The sequence below is a fragment of the Molossus molossus genome, unplaced genomic scaffold (assembly GCF_014108415.1).
Source record: "Molossus molossus isolate mMolMol1 unplaced genomic scaffold, mMolMol1.p scaffold_m16_p_28, whole genome shotgun sequence".
Taxonomy (NCBI): domain Eukaryota; kingdom Metazoa; phylum Chordata; class Mammalia; order Chiroptera; family Molossidae; genus Molossus; species Molossus molossus.
The window spans coordinates 858,009-884,851 of NW_023425364.1; the positions used below are offsets into that span (position 1 = coordinate 858,009).

At 57.1% G+C, this 26,843-nt stretch overlaps 3 protein-coding genes across 4 annotated transcripts in view; 2 read left to right on the plus strand and 1 right to left on the minus strand.

Annotated features, from left to right (window-relative positions):
- PEMT (phosphatidylethanolamine N-methyltransferase) overlaps positions 1-4,075 on the plus strand; it is a 79,472-nt gene extending 75,397 nt beyond the window's left edge. The window contains exons 5-7 of the mRNA XM_036278419.1: positions 1,111-1,222; positions 3,451-3,525; positions 3,790-4,075. Of these exons, the coding sequence (XP_036134312.1) occupies positions 1,111-1,222; positions 3,451-3,525; positions 3,790-3,847 (245 nt within the window). The 3' untranslated portion in view covers positions 3,848-4,075. The remainder of the gene's footprint in view (positions 1-1,110; positions 1,223-3,450; positions 3,526-3,789) is intronic.
- Positions 4,076-8,417: 4,342 nt separating this feature from the next.
- Positions 8,418-10,704, plus strand: RASD1 (ras related dexamethasone induced 1). Of its 2 annotated transcripts, XM_036278421.1 has the most exons (3): positions 8,418-8,545; positions 8,999-9,295; positions 9,549-10,704. In XM_036278421.1, the coding sequence occupies exons 2-3, from the start codon at positions 9,010-9,012 to the stop codon at positions 10,091-10,093; spliced, it is 831 nt and encodes a 276-aa protein (XP_036134314.1). In that variant the 5' UTR covers positions 8,418-8,545; positions 8,999-9,009; the 3' UTR covers positions 10,094-10,704. The 2 variants fall into 2 exon arrangements, with proteins under 2 accessions (XP_036134314.1, XP_036134313.1); XM_036278420.1 differs by lacking the exon at positions 8,418-8,545 and having other exon boundaries at positions 8,914-9,295.
- Positions 10,705-12,548: 1,844 nt separating this feature from the next.
- On the minus strand, positions 12,549-25,587 carry MED9 (mediator complex subunit 9). The gene is made up of 2 exons (XM_036278467.1): positions 25,388-25,587; positions 12,549-14,225 (listed from the first exon to the last, which is right to left on the minus strand). Exons 1-2 carry the CDS (start codon positions 25,585-25,587, stop codon positions 14,009-14,011), a joined length of 417 nt encoding a protein of 138 aa, XP_036134360.1. The 3' UTR covers positions 12,549-14,008.
- Positions 25,588-26,843: the final 1,256 nt, after the last annotated feature.

The following is a 26,843-nucleotide window of genomic DNA, read 5'->3' on the forward strand; positions in this document are numbered from 1 at the left end:
GGTGGTCCACTGCCTGGGTGGTATCTGGTGCCCCAGCTTGTCTAGGTGCTCCTGGTCATTTGCTGTCTCGGTGCTCCGGGCCTGGGCTGGGACCGGCTCCTGGCACTGCCTCCTCCTTGGGTCAGAGCTGCAGGGAGCTGGGCTAGAAGTGGGGGCAGCAGAGGGACCTGGGAGGAGAGGTCCGGACCACCTGGGTCTGGCGGGGAGGTGGGTGGGCAGGAGGAAGACCTGAGTGCAAGCAGCCAGCCCATGGGTGAGTGGCGGGTGGTGCGGGAGGCAGGCGGGCAGGTGGGTCAGTGAGGCCAGGGCTGGGGGTGGGGCAGGCTCACAGCACTGGGCACTCGGATCCCCAAAGGCCATGAGCGGACTGAGCACCACTCCCCGGGAGGCAGGGGCCATGGGATGGGTTGGAGAAACCCTCTCAGCATTGAGAAGGTGGGACAGGTGGGGCCGAGATTCCAGGTGCCAAGGCTGAGGGCCCTGTGCAAGGGGGCACCTTGCTGGCCAGTGCAGTCCTGGAGACCAGAGTGGGCACAGAGCCAGGACGCGGCTGGCATGCCCCCGCCCTCCTGGCCCAGGGCAGTGCGGTGGGCAGCGCGTGGCCAGGCCACTTGCTGAGACTCACTTGGCGGGGGGTAGGGTGGGCGGAGAGTGGAGAGAGCCCGAGAACACCGGCCACTGAGCACCCCCTGGAGAAGTGGCCTAGAACTGGGGGCCTCAGGCTCAGGATGTGGGGCACGGCCGCTGCTTCCCTGCCGTGCGTCAGCCCCAAAGCCGGTTTCTGTGCTAGGGCCTGGCCACCGCCCCACTTCCTGCCTCCCTGGCCCCACACCTTTGTCCCCAGACGACGGGTGACGCAGCTCCTGCCGGTTCCTCGCCAGTGGCTGGCCTACTTCTGCCTGGGAAGGGGGCTCAGGGTCTGTGAGAGGAGGTCCTGACTGCAGGCCGGCAGTGCCCCCCGATCTGTCTTTAGGGCCAAGGCCTGAGCAGGCCTGCCGGGGTGCCCCCAGCTTGGCGTCCCAACAGCCTGGAGCCTCCCAGAGGGCAAGCCCGCCACGCCAGCCCTCAGGAAGGCGTCGCCGTGACCCCTGACCTGCCCCCTGTCCACAGGCGACTACTTCGGGATCCTCAAGGAGGCCAGAGTGACCAGCTTCCCGTTTAACATCCTGGACAACCCCATGTACTGGGGCAGCACCGCCAACTACCTGGGCTGGGCCATCATGTGAGTAGCAGGCTTCCTGCCCACCTTCTGCTGCCGTCTGCGCCAGGAAGGTGCCAGCCTTCACGCCACCAGGCTGTCTGCTCCTTGGGAGGACTCTGTGGGCACAGCACCGGGAACGGGGTGGCAGACTTCCCTCAGGTCGGAGGGAGAGGCTCTTGGGCCCACGCACAAGGAAGGGCTGCCCTGTACGAGAAAGTGGATGGGCAGGGGTGATGGTGTCACTGGACGCTAGAACTGGAATTTCGTACAAGTTTCGGGTGTCACAAAAATCACATAAAGATGCACAAAGCAGTCCTGGCCTGTGGACTGGAGACTGGCCGCCGTGCTGGGACACAGGCTGGAGGCCCAGGCGCTGGTCCCACGCGGGGGTCAGGGGCTTCCCAGGACCCCGGACCCCCCGTGGCCTGGCACTGTCAGAACTCTTCACTGCCAGGAGAGCCCCTGTGCCCGTGGGAGGCAGTGGCCAGAGGGCTCGCTGTCCTGTCTCAGCTGTGGTTGAGAGTGCGGGGACCATTGCGGGGTCCGGGCTGTGGGCCCCGCACCCCCAGAGTAGCTGTAGTTTGTCCCGTCTGTGTGCGTGCTTCTTCCACAGAAAGATTTGTGGGAAGGGTTCTGCTTTTGTCTAAAGGGGGCTGGAAGACCCCTTGCCTGGAATGTGACAGGTGCTCAGAGACCAGAGGTCACAGGACCCAGAGGAGTGAATCTCAGATGGTAGAGTCAGGACTGAGCTGTTCCTTCCTGTGCTCCCCCCCTGCCCCGCCGATCCCAGAGCACTGAGCTGGAAGTGACCTAGAGGGAAGCTCCGGCTGGGACCCTCTGCACACCCCACCTCCACTTCCAGACCACACAGCCGTGGCTCCTCTTGCCCGAACTTGGGCAATGGGCTCCTGGGGGCAGGCTCTGCTACCCCAGACTCACCTGCTGCACACAACATGCCCCCCAGGACTGACAGGATGAGCCCCGTCCCTCCTCCCTATTAGCACACAGGCTGTACCTTCCCACTTCTACCCTGAGCCTGTCCTTCCAAACCCAGTTTGAGGTGTACTCTCCTCCAGGAAGACTTCCCTGACTGCTCCCCCATGGGTGTCTCATCTGACTCTACAAGGATAGAGCCCACATGTGGGTCACCTCTGTGCTCCAGCTAGTGCCCGGTGCCCTGGACGGAGAGGTCACCACTCCACGCCCCCCTCCAGCCCAGGGCTGTCAGGAACACACAAGGGACCCTAGGGAGGACCTCAGCACAGCCACACACAGAGGGTCTCCGCTGTGCTGCAGCCGCAGAGCCCTCCCCATCCTCCGTCTAGAGCCCCTGGAGAGCAACCACTCATGGGGCTTCGATGTGCCACAGCAGGGCCACTCCCAGGCCGTGGTAGCCTGTCTCCCGCCCTCCTGGGCCTACAGACAGGGCTCCGTGTCTGAGTAGCTAGGCGTGCATGAGCCCCAGCAGGCCTGGGGTGCGGAGTTCCGGGGGGCACCTGGCCGGGGCTAGGCACCAGGGCCTCACCTCAGGCAGCCCCACCCCGGTCTCTAGCCCAAGCTTCACAGCTGGGTCCCCGGATCCAACCCTGCACCACCCCAGGCACACGCAGGCGCTCCAGCCTCCACACTGGGTCCTCCTGTGAACGAGGCAGCGGTGGGGACGCGGAGCCCGCCTTGGGCCTGCTCCCCTGGCCGCCCTCACTGTCTCCCCCGTCTGTCTAGACACAGTGGCCTGGCCCCTGCTGAGTCCACACAGCTACAGGAAAAACGGGGGACAGTTCCACAGCAGACTCACCAGGCCCCTCAGTGCAGTCCCCAGCAGAGAGCCCACACAGGGGCCCATGCGCAATCTGCCTGCTGTGGGAGCCCTGGGCCCACTTCAGAAAACAGGACATCGTGACTGGTGGGCAGGGAAGCACTTCCTGTCCCTGTCTGAACAGGACACAGTTGGCAGTAGGTGGTCCTGAGAGGCCACATTGCTCCTTCCCTGATTCACTCCTGCGCTGTCCTGAGTTCCCAGCTGGCGGCTGGAGACCCAAGAAGGGGTGCAGACCCTGCCAGGAGGACCGGAGCCGCCGGCTGGCACCGCACCATTCAGGGGTCAGGACCGGACGGTGGGGCCTGGTCCGAGAGAAAGCCACACTCAGGACAGGCCACCAGCTCCGCTCGTCGGCTGCAGGACCCAGCCTGGCAGGGAGGGCACCCGGGGCCAGGCCTGCCCACTGACTGTCCGCGCATCTTGTCCACAGGCACGCCAGCCCCGCCGGCCTGCTGCTGACTGCGGTCGTGGCCTTTACCTACGTGCTTGCCACCCTGTATGAGGAGTGAGTAGGCGCCGCCAGGGGCCGGGCGGTCTGTCTGCCTCTCTCCCTCAGGCCCATGCCTAGGACTACCCTGCCCACGCCCGGCCCACAGGGGCAGGCAGGAAGCTCCCAGTAGTCATAGGGGCTGATCCCCTGACAGGTGGTGATGGGCAGCCCCTGGCCTCCTGGTCCCACGTGGACACCCCTCTGCCCATGCTCCGGGGGGAGGGTCTGGGGTGCTGGCATCGCCCCACCCAGCTGACTGGAGCCCTCTCCACCCTGCAGGCCCTTCACCACTGAGATTTACCGGCAGAAAGCCTGCCGGTCCCGCAAGGGCAGCTGACCGGCTCACTGACATCTGCACCTCCCGGCCTGCCCCCCGAGTGCCAAATGAAGGGGTGAATGGTGCCCGGCTGCTGCTCGGCGCCTGCTGGCGTGGCCGCTCCAGTGCCTTGGAAACTGTTGCCGTGGGGCCTTGCACGTGCTACCGCGTGACCCGAGCCCCAGCCAACCTCGTCACATTTCGTCACCAATAAAGGCCCCTGAGCCTCTGGGTGTCTGTCTGTCCAGGTGGCTGGTGCCCCCCTCGAACCTCACAGCCCTGAGGCTGCACCAGTGTCCACACTGGGCAAGGACGGGACATCCCCCTCCTCTGCTCGTGCCCTTCAGGGAGCCAGCCCAGCCTTGGGGTAGAGGTGTCACCACACTGCGAGGGGCCCGGCACCCTAACATGCCAAGGGTTTCCTGCCCTTGTGAGCTGCCATCCAGGGAAAATGATCAGAGAGTGAAAAATATGCTGAAAACATTTTAGAGTGACATGAAATTACCCGGTGGAAGCAGGAGCCAGGTCAGCTGTGAGGGACCCGGCTGTCTAAGGAGGTGGAGTTTGAGCTGAGACCCAAATGACCAGAGGGGCGAACTGGAGAAAGAATGCTCCGAGGCAGTGGATGGCATGCCAAGGCCCTGGGGTCAGCTCCGGACTGGGCCAGTGAGGGCCGTCAGCCTCGAGACGCTGCGCCCCCTCGGGTCAGACCAAGGGGTTGGGCCGGAGTTGGGCCCCTGGGGCACTAAGGCATTTGAAGAAAGTGGGACCATGATGCCTATTTTCTCTGAACCCCAGGCCACCAGGTCCAGCCCAGGTCATCTGGCCTTGGAGACAGGTCCTCTTCGTGGGGTGACCTGAAGGTTATCAGGAAAGTCCAAACGAGCCGCCACGCCCCCTGCCTGAGCCCACCTGAGGACTCAGCCCTCTGGCCTAGCAGGGCCTGGGTGGGTGGAGATACCCCCGAGGCTGGCGTGTGCGGCCACAGGAAGGCCCTGTGGCTAACATCTCCACGTTGCTAGCGATCCTTGAGGTGGGGTGGGGGCGGATGGATGGACCCCGGACACTCGGCACACACCTGCTTGGCCCCCACACAGGTGGTGTCTCGTGGGGATATACAGGCTGGGGTCACCTGTTTGGTGGCAGAGGATGTGGGGCTCAGAGAGGCTGGGTAACTTGTCCCAGGGGACACACGAGTGACAGAATGCGAACCAGTCGGAACCCAGGTCTGTCTCACCCTGAGGGGAGAAATGGGGGCTCCAGTGTTGTCAGGGAGGGCTTCCTGGGGGGACCTGAGAACGGGGCCCACAGTTCCCCCCCTCCCCCACTCCTCCAGCTGAACTTGGCATCTCCAGTGACGGCTAACATTTCTCCCAGGCCCTCACAGACCTCGTGTCACCACAAGGGGTGGACCGTGTGACCATCTGGGGCCGCTGGCAGAGCCCTAGGGACAGGCCTCCCCATTCCAGCCCCCAGGGGACGCCGCAGCCCTGCCTGCTTGTGCAGACAGCAGGCGCTCAGCAGCACTGGCTGGGCCTGGGGCAGCCTTGGAGCTCCGCCAGGCTTTCTCCAGGTCTCTCTCAGGGCCCGAGAAACCACACGCGGCATCTAGTCTGATCATACCCAATGCTTCGATCCCTGCCTGTTTGCACACCCCTAGGAACGGGGAGCTCATTCCTCACAGACAGCTCTGCGTACACTGCCGTTGGCACGCTGGCCCTGGTGACCTGAGCGTGCCTTTGTCCAGGCAGGACCGAGCTCCTCCAGGTGCCCTCACCCCTGGGTCCATGCCACAGAGGCAGGGGCCTGGCCTGGGCCAGAGCAGGGGCTGGGCTGGCTCGCTCAGGGCTGAGGAGGACGCTGCCGGACCCATCCTGTCAACCAAAGGCCCCTGACACCAGTCCAGTGCCAGTCAGTCCCCGACCTGGGGTGCCGTGGCAGGGAGAAACTTCGAGTGAAACAGTTCAGGTGAAACAGCAAACCAAGGAAATAGTCTTCAGCAGAAACCAGTGTGTTCCACCGAGACAAGGGAGGCTGGTTCAGAAAGAATAATTCCGTCCTCCTCCTGTTTGGCCTCATTTCGTGCCAGTGAGGACTCCAAATTCACACTTTGATTGGCCCAAATTGCACTGTTAGGACTGGTTGTCATGGAGCCGGTCTGCGTGGTCACTAAAGGTGCAGATGAGGTAGAGCAGCAGTTTAGCCGGACGGGGAGGGTGCTCGGCTCGGCCGGCGGGAACTCGGTCAGGCCTTGGCGGCCCAGCCTGTGGCCTTTCCCTGAGACGCAGCGCCCATGACAGGCCTCTGGACAATGGCTGCCAGGCTTCGGTTATGAATTCGGGTCCTCTTGGTGGGTATACTTTTTCTTGGGGTTGACAGTTTGGTCCCTTTCCTTTTCAGCAGTGGCCGTGGACCGGGTGCCAGGACAGGTGGGAGCTGGAGGCCTCTGTGTAAGGAGCTGCTCAGGATGGGCTCGATGCCCACTGACCGGACACGTGGGTGCCCAGCGGAAGTGTCCACGTGCCACGACCCCAGGTGGGGGCCTGCCTTCAGGAACCTTCTACAGCCTCTGGGCCACCAGACTAGGCTGTGGCAGAATGTCCTGCCTGGGAGTCCAGCTGCCCCCCCCACCATTTGGTCAGATATTTTTTCTAGTCCCCATTCCACTCTTAACAGGAAATCGCTAGACTGCAGTAAATTACATTTACCGGCAGGTTCAGCCTCATAAATGCTGTTTGTTGCAAACACAGAAAACAAGTCATTTGTAACCATTACAAACCTGGAACACAGAAACGAAATGCTCCGGCTGGCAGGACACGGCGGGCCTGCCGGGAAGCAGGGCCGTGCCAGGCCAGGGCTGGGCAGGCCAGCGGCGGTCACCGGGATGGCATCCGCTCTGCGTGGCTGAGCACGGGCTCACCTGTTGAAAAGAACGCTCATCCAGTCTGGGGCTGGTGTACACGATGGCCTCCCCGTAAGAACGGGAAAGGGTGCTGCACTTAGCAGCTGTGCCGGCGGCCTCGAGGGGTCACCTGTGCGCGGGCTGCGGGGGCTCCTTCCCGTGGGGGTCACTCCATTCCTGTCTGAAACTTTCTGCACAGTTCAGACACACGAACACGTCTTACTTGTAAACACAGAGATGCCATCTGTGAAGCAGAGCGCAGAAAGGAGGCAGCCCACGCCGGCGAGGCCTCTGCTTCCTGCAGGACGGGCCTGGCGCTGGGCCTCAGCGGGGCTCAGGGAACTGGCTGATGGGAGAACAAGCCTTGTAACCCGGACTCTGTGGGGTGGGCTGACGTCCAGAAGGGACAGGAATCACCACAGTGGAGAACCCCGCTGGGTCCCAGCCCACTGCAGGCCCAGGTAGTAGCCCTTGAGTGCTCACTGTGTGCCTTTGAAATTACCTCCTCGACAGTCAGGGGAGGCCCAGGGACAGGCGGGAGGGGCAGACGCTCCGGGCAGCAGTGCTCCTGCAAATGGGGCACAGGCGTCCGGGCTGAGCTGGAGGAGAGGAAGAGCCCCGGGTCAGGCCCCAGCCCTGCAGTTAGCAGCTGGCACCCTGGGTCAGTCACTCCCTCTGTCTCAACTTATCCCGCTGTAACACAGTGATAGTTCTCACCCCTGAAGGTTGCCACGAGGAAGGACTGGTAGCACCTGGCATGGAATAAGCCCTCTCCTGCCCACCCCGCCCCGTGGAGCAGGTGAAATTTTGCTGGAATCCTTTCAGAGAAGGGCTGGAAGAGATGACCTTGAGAGCCCCTCTCCAAGGCAGCAGATTCCACAGGCCCTGTGCAAACAGCCTGGGGTGTGGACTGGCACCCCAGCACTGCCCAGGGCACCCTGACCCATGTGGATGGGTGGTGGCACCAGCAAAGGGCTCCCTCCCTAGACTCCTAGACTCCTAGACTCAGACATGGCCACAGCTCGGCCTCAGTCCCCCCAGGAGCAAGGGCTTTTCCCCGGCTCCCAGCTGGGGCTCTGCGCCAGGCAGCCTACCCCCTAGGCCTGGCAGTAGGCCAGCCCCCTCCTGGTCACTGATCAGCCGCTGCTGCCCTCGTTTGCTCCGACACCCCCCACCCCGCGACCTGCCCAGTCCTGGGTCACTTACTGTGTTGTAATGACCAGGTCCTGCCTTCTAAACTGCACGTTCTCATCCACAGTCGCAAAACCAGAACCACCACCTTCCAGAAAAAGAACCCCAGGCCCAGAGAAGGCAAGAGACTGCTGTGAGCCCAGGACCTTCCTGGGCTCCCTGTGGTTTAGAACCCAGCTCCCCAACTATAAATGGAAACGTTTGCCCAAGGGACTCCCTGGGGGGGGGGGGGGAATGTGGACCTGGGCCTGACAAAGAAGGGCAGGTTTCTGGTCCTTTTTGGGTTGCAGACCGAAAAGGATGGGGACAACCCCTAGCTGAACACCCACCAGGCCCCAAAGCGCCTCTTGTTGGAAGAAAGGAGAAGCTGGGGTCTGCAGCAGAATGCGGGGGGGAGGGGGGCATGGCTCCAGCTGAGTGCAGCCTGGCGTCCCAAGGCGGGTGACCCACACCTCCCCAGACCCCATCTTGCAGTCCTGAGTGCGGCGCTCTTTGCTGCCCTCTGGTGGCCGGCGCGCGCGGCCCGGGAAGAAGCGGCAGCCTGGGGACGGGAAGAGGACCGGCGTTGTGGGCTGTTTTCCGGGCTGAGATGAGGCACACAAAGCCCTGGCGGTGACTACCACCTGGTAAGTACCTGCTATTACGCTGCTGCGATCACGGTGTTACTAGTATCCCCTTGGAAAACAGGCCAGAGAGAGTGTGCGCGTGTGCATGTCGTGATGCAGTCCTTGCCCAAGCCCCGGGGTCCGAGCCCCGCCAGGCCGCTAACCGGACAGTGTAAACAAGCGCCAGGTCGGCGCGACCCCGGCCGGGATTGGGCTCGGCTTCCTGGCCCCAGCGGGGGAGGAGTGGGCTGCTGTGCGCCAACGTCGCTGGAGGCAGTGGCGGGCGTGACGCATGGGGGCGGGGCGCGCGGGGCGGGGCGGCGCCGGCTGCACATAAAGGCGGCTCGGGGCGCGGAGAGCCAGAGCGACTCTGTCCGGGCGCCGGAGCAGCAGCGGGAGCCAAGCCTGGACCCAGCCCAGCTCCGCAGAGCCCCGCCACCCTGCGCTCCTCTCTGCACCTGCCTGCCCCGCCAGCCCTCCGCCCAATGAAACTGACTGCGATGATCAAGAAGATGTGCCCGAGCAACTCGGAGCTCAGCATACCGGCCCGGAACTGCTACCGCATGGTCATCCTTGGTTCGTCCAAGGTGGGCAAGACGGCCATCGTGTCGCGCTTCCTCACGGGCCACTTCGAGGAGGCCTACACGCCCACGATCGAGGACTTCCACCGCAAGTTCTACTCCATCCGCGGCGAGGTCTACCAGCTCGACATCCTGGACACTTCTGGCAACCACCCGTTCCCCGCCATGCGGCGCCTCTCCATCCTCACAGGTGAGCCGGGCCGCGGGCTGGGGCCGGGGCGGAGCTGCGCCGCGGGAGGGCCGGGGACCCCTGCTAGGGAGTGGCGGAGAGGCGCGGTCTGCGGCCCGCCAGCGCACGGAGTCTGCTCGCGGAGAGGTCTGAGCCCCTGACGCGACGCGCGGCGGCTGGAGCCTGGGTGGCCGGGCCACCCCAAAGGCTAGACCAACCTAAGTTGCCCCCCGGCAGCCGTCCTCACCTTCTCTTGCGCTCTGCTCCCCTGTAGGAGACGTGTTCATTCTCGTGTTCAGCCTGGACAACCGCGACTCCTTCGAGGAGGTGCAGAGGCTCAAGCAGCAGATCCTCGACACCAAGTCTTGCCTCAAGAGCAAAACCAAGGAGAACGTGGATGTGCCCCTGGTCATCTGTGGCAACAAGGGCGACCGGGACTTCTACCGCGAGGTGGAGCCGTCCGAGATCCAGCAGCTGGTGGGCGACGACCCCCAGCGCTGCGCCTACTTCCAGATCTCGGCCAAGAGGAACAGCAGCCTGGACCAGATGTTCCGGGCGCTCTTCGCCATGGCCAAGCTGCCCAGCGAGATGAGCCCGGACCTGCACCGCAAGGTGTCCGCGCAGCACTGCGACGCGCTGCACAAGAAGCTGCTGCGGAACAAGAAGCTGCTGCGCGCGGGCGGCGGCGACCTGGGCGACGCGTTCGGCATCGTGGCGCCCTTCGCGCGCAGGCCCAGCGTGCACAGCGACCTCCTGTACGTCCGCGAGAAGGCGGGCGGCGGCCAGGCCAAGGACAAGGAGCGCTGCGTGATCAGCTAGGACCCCGCCCTCTGCTCCCTGACGAGGACCTTTTGTTGAAGTCAGTCTGTGCGGGCCAGCCCTGGATGCCCCGGCCACGTGCTGGAGTGTAGTGGCGTCTTCCCTCCCCAGATCCGGGCCCCCCCAACTGGGGAGGTGAAAACAACTGAGAAGGGCCCGTCATCTGCTCTGGAAGGAAAGAGAACTGAATAATAGTGGGGACCCCCCCCATTGCCATTGGCCCCCGCCACCCCGACTGGAGGGGCCACCCCGACTGGAGGGCACAGGTCCAGCAGAGGGTGTTTGCCTGGTTTCTTACAGAGATCTCAGAATTGGGAGGGGGGATGTGTGTGGAAGCCAATCAGCCAGTTAGGCTCCCAGGAGCCCGTCCTGCCCGCTGAAGGGTTGCCATGACAGCTGGCAGGAGCCTCTGCCCTCCTGAAACTAAGGGGGTGTGGGTCCAATCAGCCAAGTGACTTGTCTACGTGAGAAACTGCACCAAGGAAAACAACAAAACAATTGCACTTTCATAGTAGTTCCAGTGTCTTGTGAACATGAACAAAATTCAGGTGTTTAAGTGTGTGAGACAGTCTCTAGTCATCGTTACTGTTACTGTTTTGTATAAAGTAATTGAGAATGAAAACCCATTGCTGTCTTTGCTCTTACGCGGCTGGAGGAAGGGTGGGAGGGAGGCGGTGGGTGGCGCTCCGCTCACCTTCCCCAGAACAGGATGACCCTGGCACTCTGAAAACAGCTTCCGCTGTCCCGGGACAGAAGGCTCCCCAAGGTGACTGGGCTGAAGCCCTTCTATTTGGGGAATGGGTCCTTATGATCTAGGACAGAAATAAAGAATTTCAGGGTCCTCCTGGAGATGCCTCTTAAGCCACCCACCTGCTCGCTTCCCCTCAGCCCAGCCACGAGGGCCCCCCTGCACTGCGCCCCAGCTGTTCTGTCCTGTTCTCAGTGCAGGCCCAGGGCGACAGAAGGCCGTCAAAGCTGACACGCTCAGAGGGGTGAGGTGTCACTCTGCCCTGCCTTCACGGGTAAGGACACAGCCTTGGACTGACCCGATGTTAGGCTGGTACAGGGCGCGGGCCTGGCTCCTCTCCAGGAGCTCCCGGTCGGCTGAGAGGGTTCACGTCAGCTTCTGGTGCCTCCAATTCCAGAAGCACCTTCTCCCTGGGGAGGGGAAGGGTCCAGCACCTCTCTCTGCTTGTGGTCTCTTTTTCTCAGCAGTCGAGGGCACCGGCTCTCAACTCAGGACCACTCTCAATTGTGTAAGATGGGAGAAAGTGACACCAGCCAGGCCCCAAATCCTTCGCCAGGAAAACAGAGAACAGCCTTTGTTTGGGTTGCTGTGAGAATTAAGTGTGATGTTTAAAAAGTGCCTGCCTCCTGGCCAGCTTGGCTCAGCGGTTAGAGCACTGGCCAGTGAGTCGTGGGTTCCATTCTAGTCAAGGCATGTCTCGGTTGTGGTTCCTCCCTGGCCCTGGTTGGGGGTCATGCAGGAGGTAACCAGTCGACGTGTCTCTCTCACATTGATGATTGTTTCTCTCCCCCACTCTATCCGAAGAAAAATGGAAAAATATCCTCAGGTGAGGATATAAAATAAAGTGCCTGCCATCTGCCCGGGCCAGTGTGTGTTGGCTGGGCATAGGCCCGTGCACTGAAAGGTTGCTGGTTCAATTCCTGATCAGGGCACGTGCCCACATTGCAGGTTTGTCCCTGGCGGAGGGCAGTCATGGGGCACCTGACAGACGTTCTGCTCGCTCATCGATGTTTCTTTCTCCTCCTCCCTTTCAAAATCAATTTAAAAAAAATCTTTACCAGCCCTGGCCAGTTTGGCTCAGCAGTTGGAGCGTCGGCCTGCGGTCCAGAGAGACCTGGGTTCGGTTCCCGCTAAGGGCATGTACCTCGGTTGTGGTTTGTCCCCGGCCCTGGTTGGTCGTGCGGGTGGTAGCCACTCGATGTGTCCCTTTCACATCAATGTCTCTCTCTCTTCCTCTATCTCCCTCCCACGCTATCTGAACAAAAGATGGAAAAATGTCCTTGGGTGAGGATGAAAAAAAACAACCTTTACCAGAAAGTACCTGCCACCCAATAATCCAAATAAGGGCGCTTGGCTTTGCCAGGGCATTCCGTATTGTCCCAAGAGGGATTCCAGCCTAGCTCTGGTGACAGCTGCTCCCTCCCAGGACTAACCTACTTCTGTGACGAGGGATGGCCCTCAGGCCACATGGGCGGGCCCAGCAGGCTGACGCACCAGGCCAACTGGGCCCTTGGGCAAAGATGCCAGCTCCTGAGAGGGTGACTATTCTCACATGGGTTGACCAGGCACGTGCAGGGGCTGGAGGGAAGGGTGTAGGGTGGGGGCCGTCACAGCTCATTCTGTCTTGTTTAAGTAAAGTGAACATATTCAACACCCTGGAGATATCTACTATGACTTCCTCAGTACAAACACCAAGATGTCCCGAGAGCAGAGCAAAGTCCTTTTAATTAAACTCTTGAAAAACATCAGCCATAACAGTGACATTTCTGCCGTGCAGAGACACGGCGGTCCATATTTCTGTTTCATGGTACTTGGTCAGGGCCTTAAAACCGGCCCACACACTACCCTGAAATTTCAAGAAATTAACTGATTCAGTTAAATAACAGCCCCAAGGAGGAAGTCTAAAGGTGAAACCCATTTAAATTCAGAGCCTGCCCTTCTGTCCAACGGCATGGAAACCTGACCCCCCCAACTGAGTCCCCCATGTGCCTGCCACCGAGGGTGGTCTGCAGCCCATGTGAACCCGAGCCCTGCCAACACATCTTCAACCAGACACCTGCCGACAGGTCGGTCAGCAGGCAGCTGCTAAGCCCCTGAGCGGTCAGCACAGGGTGCGCCCTCATTTCTAGATTTAAACAACATTCGGTTACTATTCTCACCTCATCCTTACAGGCAAGAGAAGAATATGCAAATAACACCTCCCACCTGTAGCAAACTAGGGGTGTTTGCAAACATTTACGAACCAGACTGGGCTGCATAACTTCTGGGTTTAGCTCGCCCCACCGCCCTTCAGAGCGGATTCACGCCCGGCTGAGGGACGCCCAGCTGAGAGATGGTCAGTCCCCTGGCGTGGCCGTGCTCTGAGCAAAGGCCCACCCTGAGCCTGTGGCAGTGCAGCAGCGCTGCGGCCAGCTCTTCAGTGAGAAGGCCAGAGGGGAAGTACTCTCCCAAACAAGATGGGGGCCTGGCGTGCTGGGCTGCGGGGCCTGCCTGGAAGCCTGCCTGTGCTGTGCAAACACGCCCCTCACCCTCGTGGGGCTGGACGTGCTTCGGCCGTCCCTGGGCCCTGACTGGCTGGCCGAGATGCCTGAGGGTGACAGTGACAAAGGGAACAACAGCTACAAGTAACAAGAGCACACAGGTGGCAGAGAACCTGGACAAGGCTCTGGGGGACTTTGTGCCACCCCCAGGGACACAGTTACTTACATTCACTGGCTCAAATACAAAGAAAACAAACTGTCTCAGGACAGAACCCCACCCTGGAGTCTTCCAACGGTGCTCTCAACAGCCTCGGCACCGTGTGCCAGGTGCACAGCCTCCGGCGTCCGACGAGCTCCAGGAAGGCCCGCAGCACCGGCAGTCCATATCTGGTGCACACAGACCGAGGCAGAGATGGAGTCCACACCCCCAGCAGATGGCCCCTCCCCGGGGCCGGTCAGAGCCCTACAGCCCTCTGCAGCCTCCAGAAACACCCTTCTTTCCACCAGCAGGCTCTCCAGCTATCCAGCACCTAGATGTACGGACATACAAGGAAGCCCCAGTCAGCGCCCAGCCAGCTGTCAGCTCAGAGCTGGGGTCCAGGAGAAACACTTTCACAGAGAGCACACTGGGGCTGGGCGGCAGTAGATGGCCTGCTCTTTTGCTCTCGGAACCCCCGAGGGGCCCATCTAGTCCTTGGGGACCTCAAACATACAGAGGCTCTTGTACTTCTGCAGAAGTTCGTTCTTGGTCCTGACCTGCTCCCGGAGGCTGTGCAGCTGTTGCTGCTGCTGCTCAGGGCTGAGGTGGAGGCCAGGCATGGCGCCGACAACCTTCCGCATCTCCTGGAACTTGGCCTTGAGGGCGCTCAGGTCATGGTGGATGTCTGGGCTGTCCTTGTCCATGCTGCGGGGTCAGAGGACAGTCATTAGTATTCACAGCTCGGATGGACACAACCTCTGGCTCCCCCTGCACCCCAGACGTGTCTCCCCACATTCTCGTAGATGCCTGCTGTCTGTCTGCCCCTCCCTGGGCTGTGCACCTGGGGCAGGGCTGGCTCTTCCTCGTGAGCCCTCAGGCAGGCACAGTGGAAGCACCCTGTGCTGGCAGTGCCTGCGCGGCCCCACGCACGCTCCCCGAGCTCGATGGTTAGCGCCCGTCGTCAGCTAAGGGCAGGGACGCCCTGCCTCCCTCGCAGCCTTTTCCCTAGTCCCTGCACTCGGGCAGCATTTGCTGGAAGAATGAAAGTTTGACCAGAAGTTCATACATGTCTGCTGAGTGAATGAACCACCATTCTAACATCTGGGGACAAACTGGGAGCAGAATTTGCTGAAATACATTTCTTTTCAGGTCAGCCATTTCCAGGCCAGTCGGGAGACCACCAGCTAACAGGAGCTAATTTTAGCTGATGTTTTAATGCTTGAACCTGTTCACATAAAGACTAATTTCCACAGAGCTATTCATAAAATCTAAATCGGTTAGAAACTATTGGAACTTTCCCAGGTGAGAGAGGGACTCCACCAGTTATGTAAACGCCTTGCCTTCAGGTCAAGCTCATTTTCAAGGCGGGACCCTTCACTTCCTCACAGCTACAACCAGCGGCCCAGAAGTCCATGCTCCCTGTCACTACTAAACTACACCCAAACAACAAAACCGCATCTAAGGGCAGAGAAACAGCCTGACAGCTGCTCCCACACAACTTTAAAATTTGAGTAGTGGGTAATGCTTTATTTTTTTAAATTATTATTATTTTTTTATCCTCACCCGAGGATACTTTTCTATTTATCTTCAGACAGAGAGGGAGGGAGGGAGAGGGAGAGAGCGAGAGAAACATCAATGTGAGAGGGACACATGGATGGCAACCTCCTGCTCGAACCTGACCAGGGCCAGAGGTGAACAGCAAACGAGGTCCATGGCCTTGACCAGAATCAAACCTGTGACTCATTGGTCCATGGGCCGACGCTCTAACCACTGTGTAAAACCAGCCAGGGCAACAGGTTTTATTTTTTGAAAGTCTGCTTTCTTCATTGCTCTAAGAGAGAAACAATGCACATACCCTGGCCAAGGACTGAACTTGCAACCTGGGCATGTGCTCTGACTAGGAGTCAATCTGGGACCTTTGGTGCAGGGCACAACGCACCACAAACAGCCACACCGGCCAGGGCTGACGAGCTTCTGAAAACAAGCGGTTGAAACTAAAAACTAAAAGCCGGTCAACAATCTTTAAAAAAGGTAGGCCCTGGCTGGTTTTGCTCAGCGGTTAGAGCATCAGCCTGCAGTCCAGAGAGGTCCGGGTTCAGTTCCCGCTAAGGGCATGTACCTTGGTTGCAGTTTGTCCCCAGCCCTGGTTGGGTTGTGTGGGTGGCAGCCACTCGATGTGTCTCCCTCTTCCTCCCTCTCTCGCTCCCGCTCTATCTGAAGATAAATGCAAAAATGTCCTCAGGTGAGGAGGAAGGAAGGAGGGAAGGAAGGGAGGAAGGAAGGAAGGCAGGCAAGAAGGCTCATCCCCAATGGGCAGTGCCGACCAGACGGTGCTCCCTCACTCACACTGACTGTCCATCAGTCCTCTGTGCAGACAGTGTCCATGTCTCCTGTGCTCCGTCAGCTACAGCTCATCCCTGCAAACGACAGCGCCACTGGGGCCTGCTCACTGCATATGAATGGTTCTAACTCAGAGACAAGACACGGAGAATTCATTCTAAGGAATTAATGGCCAAACCTGTCTTGTCATTTGAGGCCCTCGATTCAGACATGCCCACGATGAATGGTGCACCTTCTCTGTTTCTAAGGAGGGGTGTTCTTAGAGCTGTAAGTCATTTGGGAGGAAGCAAACAGGGAGCATGTTTTATTCTAATTTTTTCAGGGCCCAGCCAAGGGAACTCAGTGGGCTGGCATCGCCCCATGCACCAGGAACACACAGCTGCAGGCCTGACCCCAGTGTGGGGCACACAGGAAAGGTGGCCAATTGGTGTTTCTATCCTTTCTCCCTCTCCCTTCCTCTCTCATAAAATCAATAAAAACATTTTTAAAATAATAATTCTTTTAGATCTCAGCTCAGATCCACAACTCTAGACGAACCATCTGGACTCCTGGACCCATTATACTTGGATAACACATTTGTTAACACACGGCTACAGATTTAAGTTACAAGGGAGTTTTGAAATTATACTTTTAAGAAAACTGATTAACCTCACACAAATCTGAAAGGACACAGTAAAAACAAACAAAAATAAATAAAATAGACATTTGGAGGGAAGTTGTGACAATTCAGTTCTACAAGCAAACCTCACCTGGCCCCAAAGAAGTTTTAATTCTTAAAGCAAAAAGTGGACCATGTTCAATGTACTCATTTCTGAAAACCCTCAGATCTCAAGGACTGCCCACACTTGACCTGGCGAACGTTCAGTCAAGGAGACAGTCTTTGGATAATAAAGGAGCCGTGTAGAAAGCCCACCTGGACAGACACAGAAAAGACCATGTGAGGACAGAAGATGGACATCTGCAAGCCAAGGAAGGAGAGAGACCTCAAAAGAAACCAACCCTACCAACACCACCTTGATTGCAGATTTCTGGCTCCAGAATTGTGAGTAAGTAGATTTCTGCTGTTTAAGTCAACAACAAAAGCCCAGCTGTGGGGAGCGGAGCTGAAAGGGGGCCAAGCAGCCCGCAGCGAGCCTCCCTGCAGGCCCCCGGCCTGCCCTAGTTGTGGAGGCAAACAGCATGGAGCTCCCGGGACGAGAAAACACTATTCGGGAACTAGCTCCAACCAGCGGACCTGCTGGGCCAGGCTGACTGTGAAGCACTCGAGCCAGAAGAGAGGCCCGGGCCCTGAGTGAGCAGGAGCCGAACGCTGCAAATGGGCTGCTTTGTGCCCACCATTAGTCATCACCTAACTTTAGAAAGGAAAAAGGACACTAGGACAGGCTGAGAAGCACGAAAAACGTACAAAGAGCACGGTCAGGGCATTCCGGTCCTACTGCCGTTTTTAAAGGTGGACAGACACATCACTGCTATGGCTTGATTGACAGCACTTCCTGACAGCCTTCTGCGTACCCCGGGGACACCGGGCACCACTCCAGCAGTGCGCAGCCTGCACTGTCAGTGGACCTGGGGCCAGCGCACAGGCTTCGGGGGCGAGATGGGGGCGCCGTGCAGGGCTTGGGCTGAAGACACACACTGCAGCAGCCGGGCATGTGCCGGCTGCTAGTTCAGAAGTACAAGGGACCGCAGGGTCCGAGGCCAGCCTCTGCCCAATCCTGCGTCACTTCTTGTGACCTCCTCTCTCAACTCCCGTCCCCTTCAGCCACATGCCCTGCGCCCAGTTGCCCCACCCGCACCAGCCCTTCTCTTCTCGCCTCCCCTCCCCACACTAACTGCAGTGGTTGGCATCTTTCTAACCAGTGTCTGCTTGTTGGTGGTGTTTCTATTACAACAGTAATAGGTGCTTGAAGGGAAAAATGAAATGACAGTCACCAAAGCTTAGGAAAGTCCCTCTAATACCATGTCCCAGAGATAACCCGTCAGCATGTGGTATATGCTGGTCCAGATCGCTTCAAAATATACAGCAACGTGCAAATAATACACACTTCATTGTTTAGTCCCCATTGATTTTCTTCTTTTTAGACAGAGTGGAAGGGAAGAAGGGAGGGAGGGAGGGAGGGAGGAACAGAGGGAAGAAGGGAAAAAAGGAGGAAGGGAGGGAAAGGAAGAGGGGGAGGGGAGAGGGAGGCAGGCACATTGACTGGCTGCCTCCAGCACGATCCTGACTGGAGCCAGGGATTGAACCTACAACCCAGGTCCATGCCCTTGACCCGGAATCAAACCCCTGACCCTCTGGTCCGCAGGCCAGTGCTCTGACCACTGAGCAAAACTGGCCAGGCGTTGGCCTGACTCCTGCCTTTTCCCTGAACAGTGCACTCTGGGTGACTTCCATGCCAGCATGTTCCACAGCTGAGCTGTTTGGCTACTGACGGGTACATGGATGTCTGCAGTTTATCGTGTGCACCAAGGTGGCAATGCACATTTTACATCTGCGTCTGTATGCACTTGTGCACGTACTTTGTAAGTTCCCAGAGGTGGGATTTCTGTGTCAGAGCTAATGCATTTTAAACATTCTGACAGATTACCAAATGCCACCAGAGCCTGCACGGTCCCGCGGCCGTGGAAACATGCGCCCCTCACACCCTCGACAACGCCGCCCAGTGCCTACCTGGTGGCCGCTGTGTTCTGAGCCAGTTCTGCTGGCACTGAGGGGACTTTGGGAGGGTCTCTGAACCTCATGCACACCCTTGTTTTCATCTACTCACTGAGTTACATGTGAAAAACATACTTTTAAGTGAGGAATAATAAGAGGTTCTGCTGTTAAAAGAAGTTTGAGAACAACACTCTCTACAGCAAAACAGCCCAGAATGAGTTCATGGGCTCCCGCCCCTCCTTGCCAGCCCAGCCATCCTTCTTGAAGGTCTGCTTCCTTGTTCTAACAGTTACCACGCATTTTCTCCTTGGAGACCTGCAAAGGTCCAAAGGGATCTCCTTAGTGCACCCCGACTCAGCCAAGGGACCCCATCACGGCTCTGATGAGCTAGAAACACAAACGTCAGTGAGCCAGATGCTCAGCACTGCCAGTCCTGCCAGCCCCGCCTCCTGCGCACCCTCAGGCCCCCCCTCGTGCTGCCACCAGTGTTCTCCAGACCCACAGTGCCCCTCCTCAACGCCCTCTGCCCCACCAACCTGCGAAAATCTCCACGTAGTCGCCCCACTTCCAGACAGTCCCCTCGGAGGGAGCTGCCCAGGCCACCCCAGGAGCCTCCCACCCACAGACCCCGTGCTTCCCGAGGCCCAGGATAAGGCCCCACTGCACCAGGTAGCTGTCCCGGGGCAGCCTCTCCAAGCCCGGGCCCAGCACTGTCCAGCGGGGTATGCTGAGTGAACAGAGACAAAGTGGCATTGAGAGTGGGCTTGTACGCAGGCCCGGAAAGAATTCTCCTAAAGGGCCCGGAAATGTTCCATCTGGGTGCGCATCCTCCGCACTGAGACATGGCTGAAGGAGAACGCGATGGGGAGAGAGGGGTGCAGTCAGGCGAGACAACCGTGGACCAGTGGTATGCTGTCCACTTCACCAACATGGAGGCTGCTTCCTGCACACCCAGACAGGCCCCCGGGGGAGCCCGGCCTGACTCAACCAGACCTGTGGGAAGCAGCAGGCTGGATACCCCGCACCCAGGAGAGGTCTCACCGGGGCTCTGAGGCTTTGATGCCTCCACAAGTGGACTTGTTTTAAGCAACGTGACCCCGGCCCAGAAGTCAGAGGACAAAGTCCATCACTGAGCTGCCTCTGCGGTAACAGGTGACGTCTCCCCTCAACCTACCCAGCAACCTACAAAACATTAAAGAACTAAAAGTTAAGTTAAAACACGTGTGAGCGCCCACGCCAGCAGGACACATTGACTAGGTGAGCCGGCCAGGCGTTAGGCAAGGCTGTGAGTGACAAGCGCCATTCGGAAGTCCTGGGCAGGACACATAGCTCCAGACTCAGACTAGACCTAGCAAGTCTGACGTAAACAAGATTATCCTTTCCCCTGGGCCAACAGGCCTCATTTTATTCCTCCTTTATTATACATGGACTTCTGTGATGTGGCTTCTATACATACCAGGAAAGGTCTCAGAGAGTAGAGATCGGTGCAATTCTTTACAGGCATAAAATGAGATTTTTCTTTTCCCTGTACTCCTTCTCTGAAAATAACACAAATGTGTCGTTTTCACTGTCCACATGACCATGGTGAGACTGGGGACCGCGCTCCAGCACTGTCCATGTGTGACCACGGGGAGACTGGGGACCACGCTCCAGCACTGTCCGCGTGTGACCACGGGAAGACGGGACCCGCACTCCAGCACCCGCAGGTATACCTCAGCCGAGAGCAGTATAGGAACTGGGGCTTCTTCAGTTGAGAGAGCTGGCCTCCAAGCTAGTCCCTGAAAACATGTGGCACTTCCTGGGCAGAGAGGGCTGGAAGGACGCCAGCAGAGGGTCTGCGGTGCCACGAGTCTGGATGACTCTGCCCACCCAGATAAGGGCTTTGTTGCATAGTTCAGGCAGAAGATTTGAAGGTGGTCTACAGAGATCTCTGGATGAAGGGCTAAAAGTTAGCACAAAAATTTTTGGAAAGAACCCTAGAGATTTTTGAGCCAAGAAAAATAAACCCGTTAACTTGCACAGGATGAACTAGAAAGAGGTGAGGATAGAGGCAAAGAGACGAATTAAGAAGTGATTATCACCTCCAAAAATGAGGTCAGAAGACCTGGACCATGAGTGGCATCCATAGGCCCTTTTGGAAGTAAAGCAGCAGAGTAGAGACTCAAAGCTGTGCTAACCCGCAGCAGCAGCATTTCTGACTCAGATGGGTTACCAGGAACGTCTGGGGAAGGTCGAGATGCTGCAGAAAACACTGACAAGAAAGAGGACAGGGAGGGGACTATCCCTGAAAGACTATCAAAGGTGGTGTGAAGACCTGAGAATTACAACAGTCTGGTCCTGGAGAACAGAGCCCAAGTAGACCAGAAACATATGGGGAGTCCATGTATGGCAGGGGCAGCACAAGCAGGGAAAATGATAAATATTCATGAACAGCAGTGGAAAGATACAGCTAACAGGAAAAGCTGGGCCTCTCCCTTATTCTTTCCATCAAAATAAATTTCAGAAGTGTCAAAGATTAAAAGTAAAAAATGAAATCAGCCTTGGCCATTTTGGCTCAGCGGTTAGAGCATCAGCCTGCGGTCCAGAGAGACCTGGGTTCGGTTCCCGCTAAGGGCATGTACCACGGTTGCAGTTTGTCCCCGGCCCTGGTTGGGTCGTGCGGGTGGCAGCCACTCGATGTGTCCCTTTCACATCGACGTTTCTCTCTCTCTCCCTCCTGCTCTATCTGAACAAAAAGTGGAAAAGTGTCCTTGGGTGAGGATTAAAAAAAAAAAAAAAAAAAAGAAATCATAAGTGTCCTAGAAAAAAGGGATCCATATCTATCATATTGGAGTACGGAGGACGAAACTCAGAAGCCTCAAAGGGAAATTGTAACAGACCTGCTTACATAAGATGACAGGCTTCTGAACATCAACAAAACCCCCAAGTCAAGGAAAAGCAACTACTCTTGACAAAGGCACACTTTCCTTCCTGTACAAAGAGCCCATAAAGCCCGGCTGGTGTGGCTCAGTGGCTGGCCATCCACCCTGCACCAAGAGGTCCCGGTTCCACTCCCGGTCAGGGCACATGCCCAGGTTGTGGGCCCAATCCCCAGTTGGGGGCGTGCAGGAGGTGGCCAATCCATGTTCTCTCTCATCGATGTTTCTCTCTCTCTCCCTCTCTCTTCCTCTCTCTCTAAAATCAATAAAGAAAAAAATGAATAAATAAAGTTTCAAAGAGCTCATAAGAGAAATGACAACCCTGGCCAGTTTGGCTCAGCAGTTAAAGCATTGACCTGAGGATCCAAGGGTCGCTGGTTTGATTCCTGGTCAAGGGCACATACCTGGGTTGTAGGTTTGATCCCCAGCCCCATGGGGGTTGTGCGGGAGGCAATCAATCAATGTGTTTCTCTCACATTGATGTGTCTCTTTCTCTCTTACCTTCCCTCACTCTCTCCCTCCCTCCCACTATCTAAAACTCAATGGGCCCAACTCTAAAAAATCAATAAAAACATATTTTAAAAAAGAAATCAATGGAAAAATATCCCTGGGTGAGGCTTAACTTAAAAAAGAGAGAAACGACCGAATAGAAAAACAGGCAGTTTATAGGGAAAAAATAACAAACAACATACAAAGTTGCATCTGACAAGATGCTTTACCTTATATCATAAGAGACATAGATAATGTATCATTTCTGAGCTATCAGATTAGCCAAGATGAAAAAGTTCATGGTGACAGCCTGGTTTGTGTGGGCCAGTGGTTGGAGCGTCAGCGAGCACCCAGAAGGGTCTCATGTCCAGTCAAGGCACCCAAGGAAGGCAACCAATCCACGTGTCTGTGTCTCTCTCACATCAATGTCTCTCTCTCCTCCCTTCCATTCTATCTCTGGACTTTTTTTTTTTATCCTCACCCGAGGACATTTTTCCATTTTTTGTTCAGATAGAGTGGGAGGAAGAGAAAGAGAGAAACATGAATGTGAAAGGGACACATCGAGTGTTTCTCACCCACACGACCCAACCAGGGCCGGGGACAAACTGCAACCAGGACAGAGGTACGTGCCCTTAGCGGAAACCGAACCCAGGTCTCTCTGGACCGCAGGCCGACACTAACTGCTGAGCCAAACTGGCCAGGGCCTCCCTTCCACTCTATCTAAAATCAATAAAAAATATCCTCAAATGAGGATTACCCCCATCCCTGTGTTAATGGTGATGGAAGGGGTTTGGGTGAGACACACATACACTGCCGCCAAAGCACACATTGGCACATACTTTCTGATTTTGCTAATAGTGACTCAAAATGTTAAATTCACAAATCCTGTTGCTAGAAATTTACCCTTCAGAAACTCTTAAAAGAGTTTAAGAGACAGCACCTACAAAGAGGTTTACTGCAGTGCTGACAAGGACAGTGTCCCTGAGCAGGGACCAGCTTAAATGAAAGGCACATTCATAAAATAGAACATTATGCAGTTTGGGGACTGGAGAGGGAGCTGGGAAGAGTGGAGGGAGAGGCTCACTTGCCATTTTATATCCATGGGTACTCTGAATACATCTACAATGTTAATTTTTTTTTTTTTTACTACTTTCTGGGTCACATATTTATGGGACATTTTAGGTATTTAAGCAGTCCAATCGACAGGAACGTGTTTTAGAGGAAGAGTTAAAAAGATATAGCACTTTATATTTAGCAACAGCTATCAAAATTTAAAATGCATAGACTGCCCACTCCAGTACTTCCTTCCACTGCCTGGGGATTTACCTCATCACAGACTTACTGAAATATAAGGATGCTCACCTCACTAGCCCTGCTGGGAATAGCAGAGGTTAGACCAACAACGGAAAAGCTCACCAAGAGAAGAAAGTACAGGACACGACACAGCCACCTCACTGAGGAAGGCTTCCACGTGTGAGCACGGAAAGGTGTTGGACAGACTAACAAGTGAGAAGCAAAGCACAACACAATCTTATTTTGCACACTTCTTGAAAAGATGTGCGTATATGTATAATTCCTGGAAGGACACTTAAAGTATTAACACAGCAGTTATCCTTAGTGAAGAAACTTAGGGGAAGGAACCCTTCTTTCATTTTACGTTTCTGAATTTGCAATTTTAACTTTTTAAAAATAAAATGTTTTTAAAAGCCTAATGATGGAGTACTCTGAATTCTTAAGAGAACAAGGAAGGTTAAACTCACTTCAGCTTTAACTTCCTTATTCATCCCCTAGGCAAGGAGTAAACAAATAATAAAAGTGCCACCTGGGAAGCCATGGAAGAGGACGAGATCCAGGGCCTGGGTGACTGAGCTGGCCCTGGCCCTCCTTCCCTCTCCGGCCTCCAGGACAGGGGCCTTCCTCACTGAGCACAAATCTGACAAGACTTGGTTTGAAAGCTTCACCAGATTCCTGAGGACAAAAATCTCACCCGAGGGGGACGCACTGTCCTCTGTATCCTGGCTTTCCTGGCCTCTCCAGCTCTCCCTTCCTACTCTGGATATGTGTTCCAGCCACCAAACTAAGTGGACTCCCATGAGTTGATGCTATTTCTTGGCACCCCACTCGTACACGTGCCCTTCCTGTAGCCCCCTTCCTCCCTCCCATAATTTAAGACTCATCATTGGCATCAACCCTTACCACCTGACTCCTTCAGGTTTCGTGAGGTCTCTCTCCCATAATGTCCTTATAAGTCTGTCTCCTTCCCTCATTAGTCAATTAGACATAACTTAAAATCAGATCCTAACCCTTCTTCATGGTTACAGTAGCTCTCCTGCTCTCTGCATGTTTCGTCCACGTGGCTATTGCTGCTCTTCTTTGTGCTGTCTTCCTTACTAGGGGTTTTCTCCACATGCTTAGTGACCTTGGTTATCCAGTCATTCGCACTGACCAGGTTCTTTCTTGGGGAGCCCCAGTGACCTCTCTTGGGTTGGTGCCTCTCTTTTCTTTGGCTGCCAATGGAGAAGCTACTTGATGAGCACAGGCCAAGGAGAATCGAGCAGTCTGCCTTACCTTCTACACAGTATGGGTGGACAAAGGCCTCGCAGCTGTTTGAACAGCGGACCCATCCGGTCACCCCACATCAAGTGAAGCTAGTCTGCCTACACTCAAAGGCGGCGGGGCCACTCTTAGCCACACTTGCATGTTGAGATTGGCAATTCCACGCAGCGAAAATAGCCCAAACAGGGCACGAACGTTCCCTGGAATGTTACTGTAAGGCCACTGGTTTTAACGTACTTTATTTCGGTTTTTGATGGTTAAGTAAGAGCTACCAGCTGAAGAGCTCACACCTAGCACCACGTGGGCATGAATAACAACAGGAAAAGTAACCCGGGCACACAGGGGATCACCGAGACTGCTGACTGGATTTTGGTTTCCTGTACAGGGTCCGTTTAAAAACGTGGGCTAACCTGAGGACTAGGCGACAGGACAACTGCCTGCTCTGATACCGTGTTAGAACCGGGATCGATTCGGGGGACAACCTCTGCAGCTGTCGTCTTTCCTGTCCCCCATCACCACCCTCCACTTGGCAGACTGCGGGTTCCCTTCTAACTGGTGAGCAACGTGCCGCCCGGGGGGGACGAGCCACCTCGGCTGGATCTGATGAAACGGGAAAGCGGGACGAGTGCACCCCTATCCTCAGGCGAACACCGGGGCCCGGGAAGAGACTCGTTCCAGATCGGTAGGGCGCAAACTGGAGTCGCGGGGTCGCAGGGCCTGTCACGCCGTCTCCGGGCCGCTCCGTTTCCAAGGACGCGCCGCCGTCCATCACGAGGTCCGGCAGCTCGGGGCTCAAACACCTGCCGAACCCAAGGAAAGCCTCCTCCCCAGGCCTGTTTCCCCATTTCCGCCACGGGCCAGACACGGGCGCCGAGAGGCGGAGGGCGAGTCGCGGCCGCCCCGGGCCTTACCATTTGATGATGTTGTGGACCAGCGGCAGAAAGGAGTAGCTCTCCTCCTTCACGCCCGCCGGCGACGGAGGCCTCGGCGACGGCTGCTGGGGCGCGGCGACCGGCGGCGGCTGAGGCTTCGTGTCGGGCAGCGGCGGCTCGGCGGGCGGCGGCAACGCATCCTCGGCTTGGCGCCCGGAGGCCAGCGCGGCGGAGGCCATGGCGCCCAACCCCGCGGGAGACCCAGCCAGAAAGGAAACAGGGGCCCGTGCGACCGGTCGTCGAACCTGTCGCGGACCCCGCTCGTCACTTCCGCTCGTCGCGGAGGCGGGGCTTGGAGGGGGACTGTGAGCGTGCGCGCTGGGCGCGGGCGGGGCCTGGAGGGGGACTGTGAGCGTGCGCGCTGGGCGCGGGGCGGGGCCTGGAGGGGGACTGTGAGCGTGCGCGCTGGGCGCCAGGCGGGGGAAAGGCGCGGGGCGGTGTGGCGGCAGCTGTTACTAGGCAACAAGGACTGGCGGGTGCCGGCTGCCCTGGATTTGGCTATGAAGACAGCTAAAGGATGCAACAGTAAGAAATAGGAGATTTGTTTTCGAAAAACATAGTATTCCTGTTCTCTTGACGGAGAGGGTCCAAGGCAGCTGATAGAGGAAGCCAAGGGGCAGCCGGGCTGTCCCAAAGCAGAACGGCCGAGTGTCAGGAATTAGCATCAGGTCCAGAGGGTCAGCGTCTCCAAACCTGTGCTCCCTTTTCCTCACCCCCAGAACCTTCAGTTCAGGGTCATGACAGAGCCCCAAATGCTTTCCAAGTTCCTCAGACACCGAGTTAACCTCCAAGGTTTGGTTTGAGGACACCGTAGGATCCCAGGCCAAAGTGGGCGACTTCTGTGGGGACACCCCTCAGCTTAGTGAGTGAGTGGAAGAAGACAGGAGCTAGGAAAGCTCCATCCTTCCTCAGGCCACCATTACGGGCCTTAAGAGAGGCAAGGAAGACCTGGCCGTTTGATTCAGCGGTTAGAGCCTCAGCACCACCCAAGGGTCAAGGGTTCGATTCCCAGTCCAGGGCACCTTCCTGGGTTGCAGGTTCGACCCCTGGCCCAGGTCATGTGGGAGGCAACCAACTGATGTGTCTCACATGGATGTTACTCTTCCTCCCTTTCTCCCTCCCACTCTATCTAAAAATCAATGGAAAGATATTCTCAGGCTCGGCCGGGGTGGCTCAGTGGTTGACTATCAAACCACGCACCAAGACATGGCCAGTTCAATTCCCAGTCAGGGCACGGGCCCGGGTTGTGGGCCCGATCCTCAGCGGGGGCATGCAGGAGGCAGCCAAACGATGTTCTCTCTTATCGACGTTTCTATCTCTCTCTCCCTCTCCCTTCCTCTCTCTCTAAAATCAGTAAAGAAAGAAAAATATCCTCATTCATGTAGCAAGATAAGCAGTAACACTCCACAGCAAGGGGCTGATCCCAAGGAAAGCA

Bases quoted from the DNA above. Each gene is read 5' to 3' on its own strand.
- RASD1 (XM_036278421.1), top strand. From the start codon at position 9,010: ATGAAACTGACTGCGATGATCAAGAAGATGTGCCCGAGCAACTCGGAG. The intron at 9,296-9,548 runs GTGAGCCGGGCC...GCTCCCCTGTAG, and splicing joins GCGCCTCTCCATCCTCACAG to GAGACGTGTTCATTCTCGTG.
- MED9 (XM_036278467.1), bottom strand. From the start codon at position 25,587: ATGGCCTCCGCCGCGCTGGCCTCCGGGCGCCAAGCCGAGGATGCGTTG. The intron at 14,226-25,387 runs GTAAGGCCCGGG...CTGACCCCGCAG, and splicing joins GTCCACAACATCATCAAATG to CATGGACAAGGACAGCCCAG.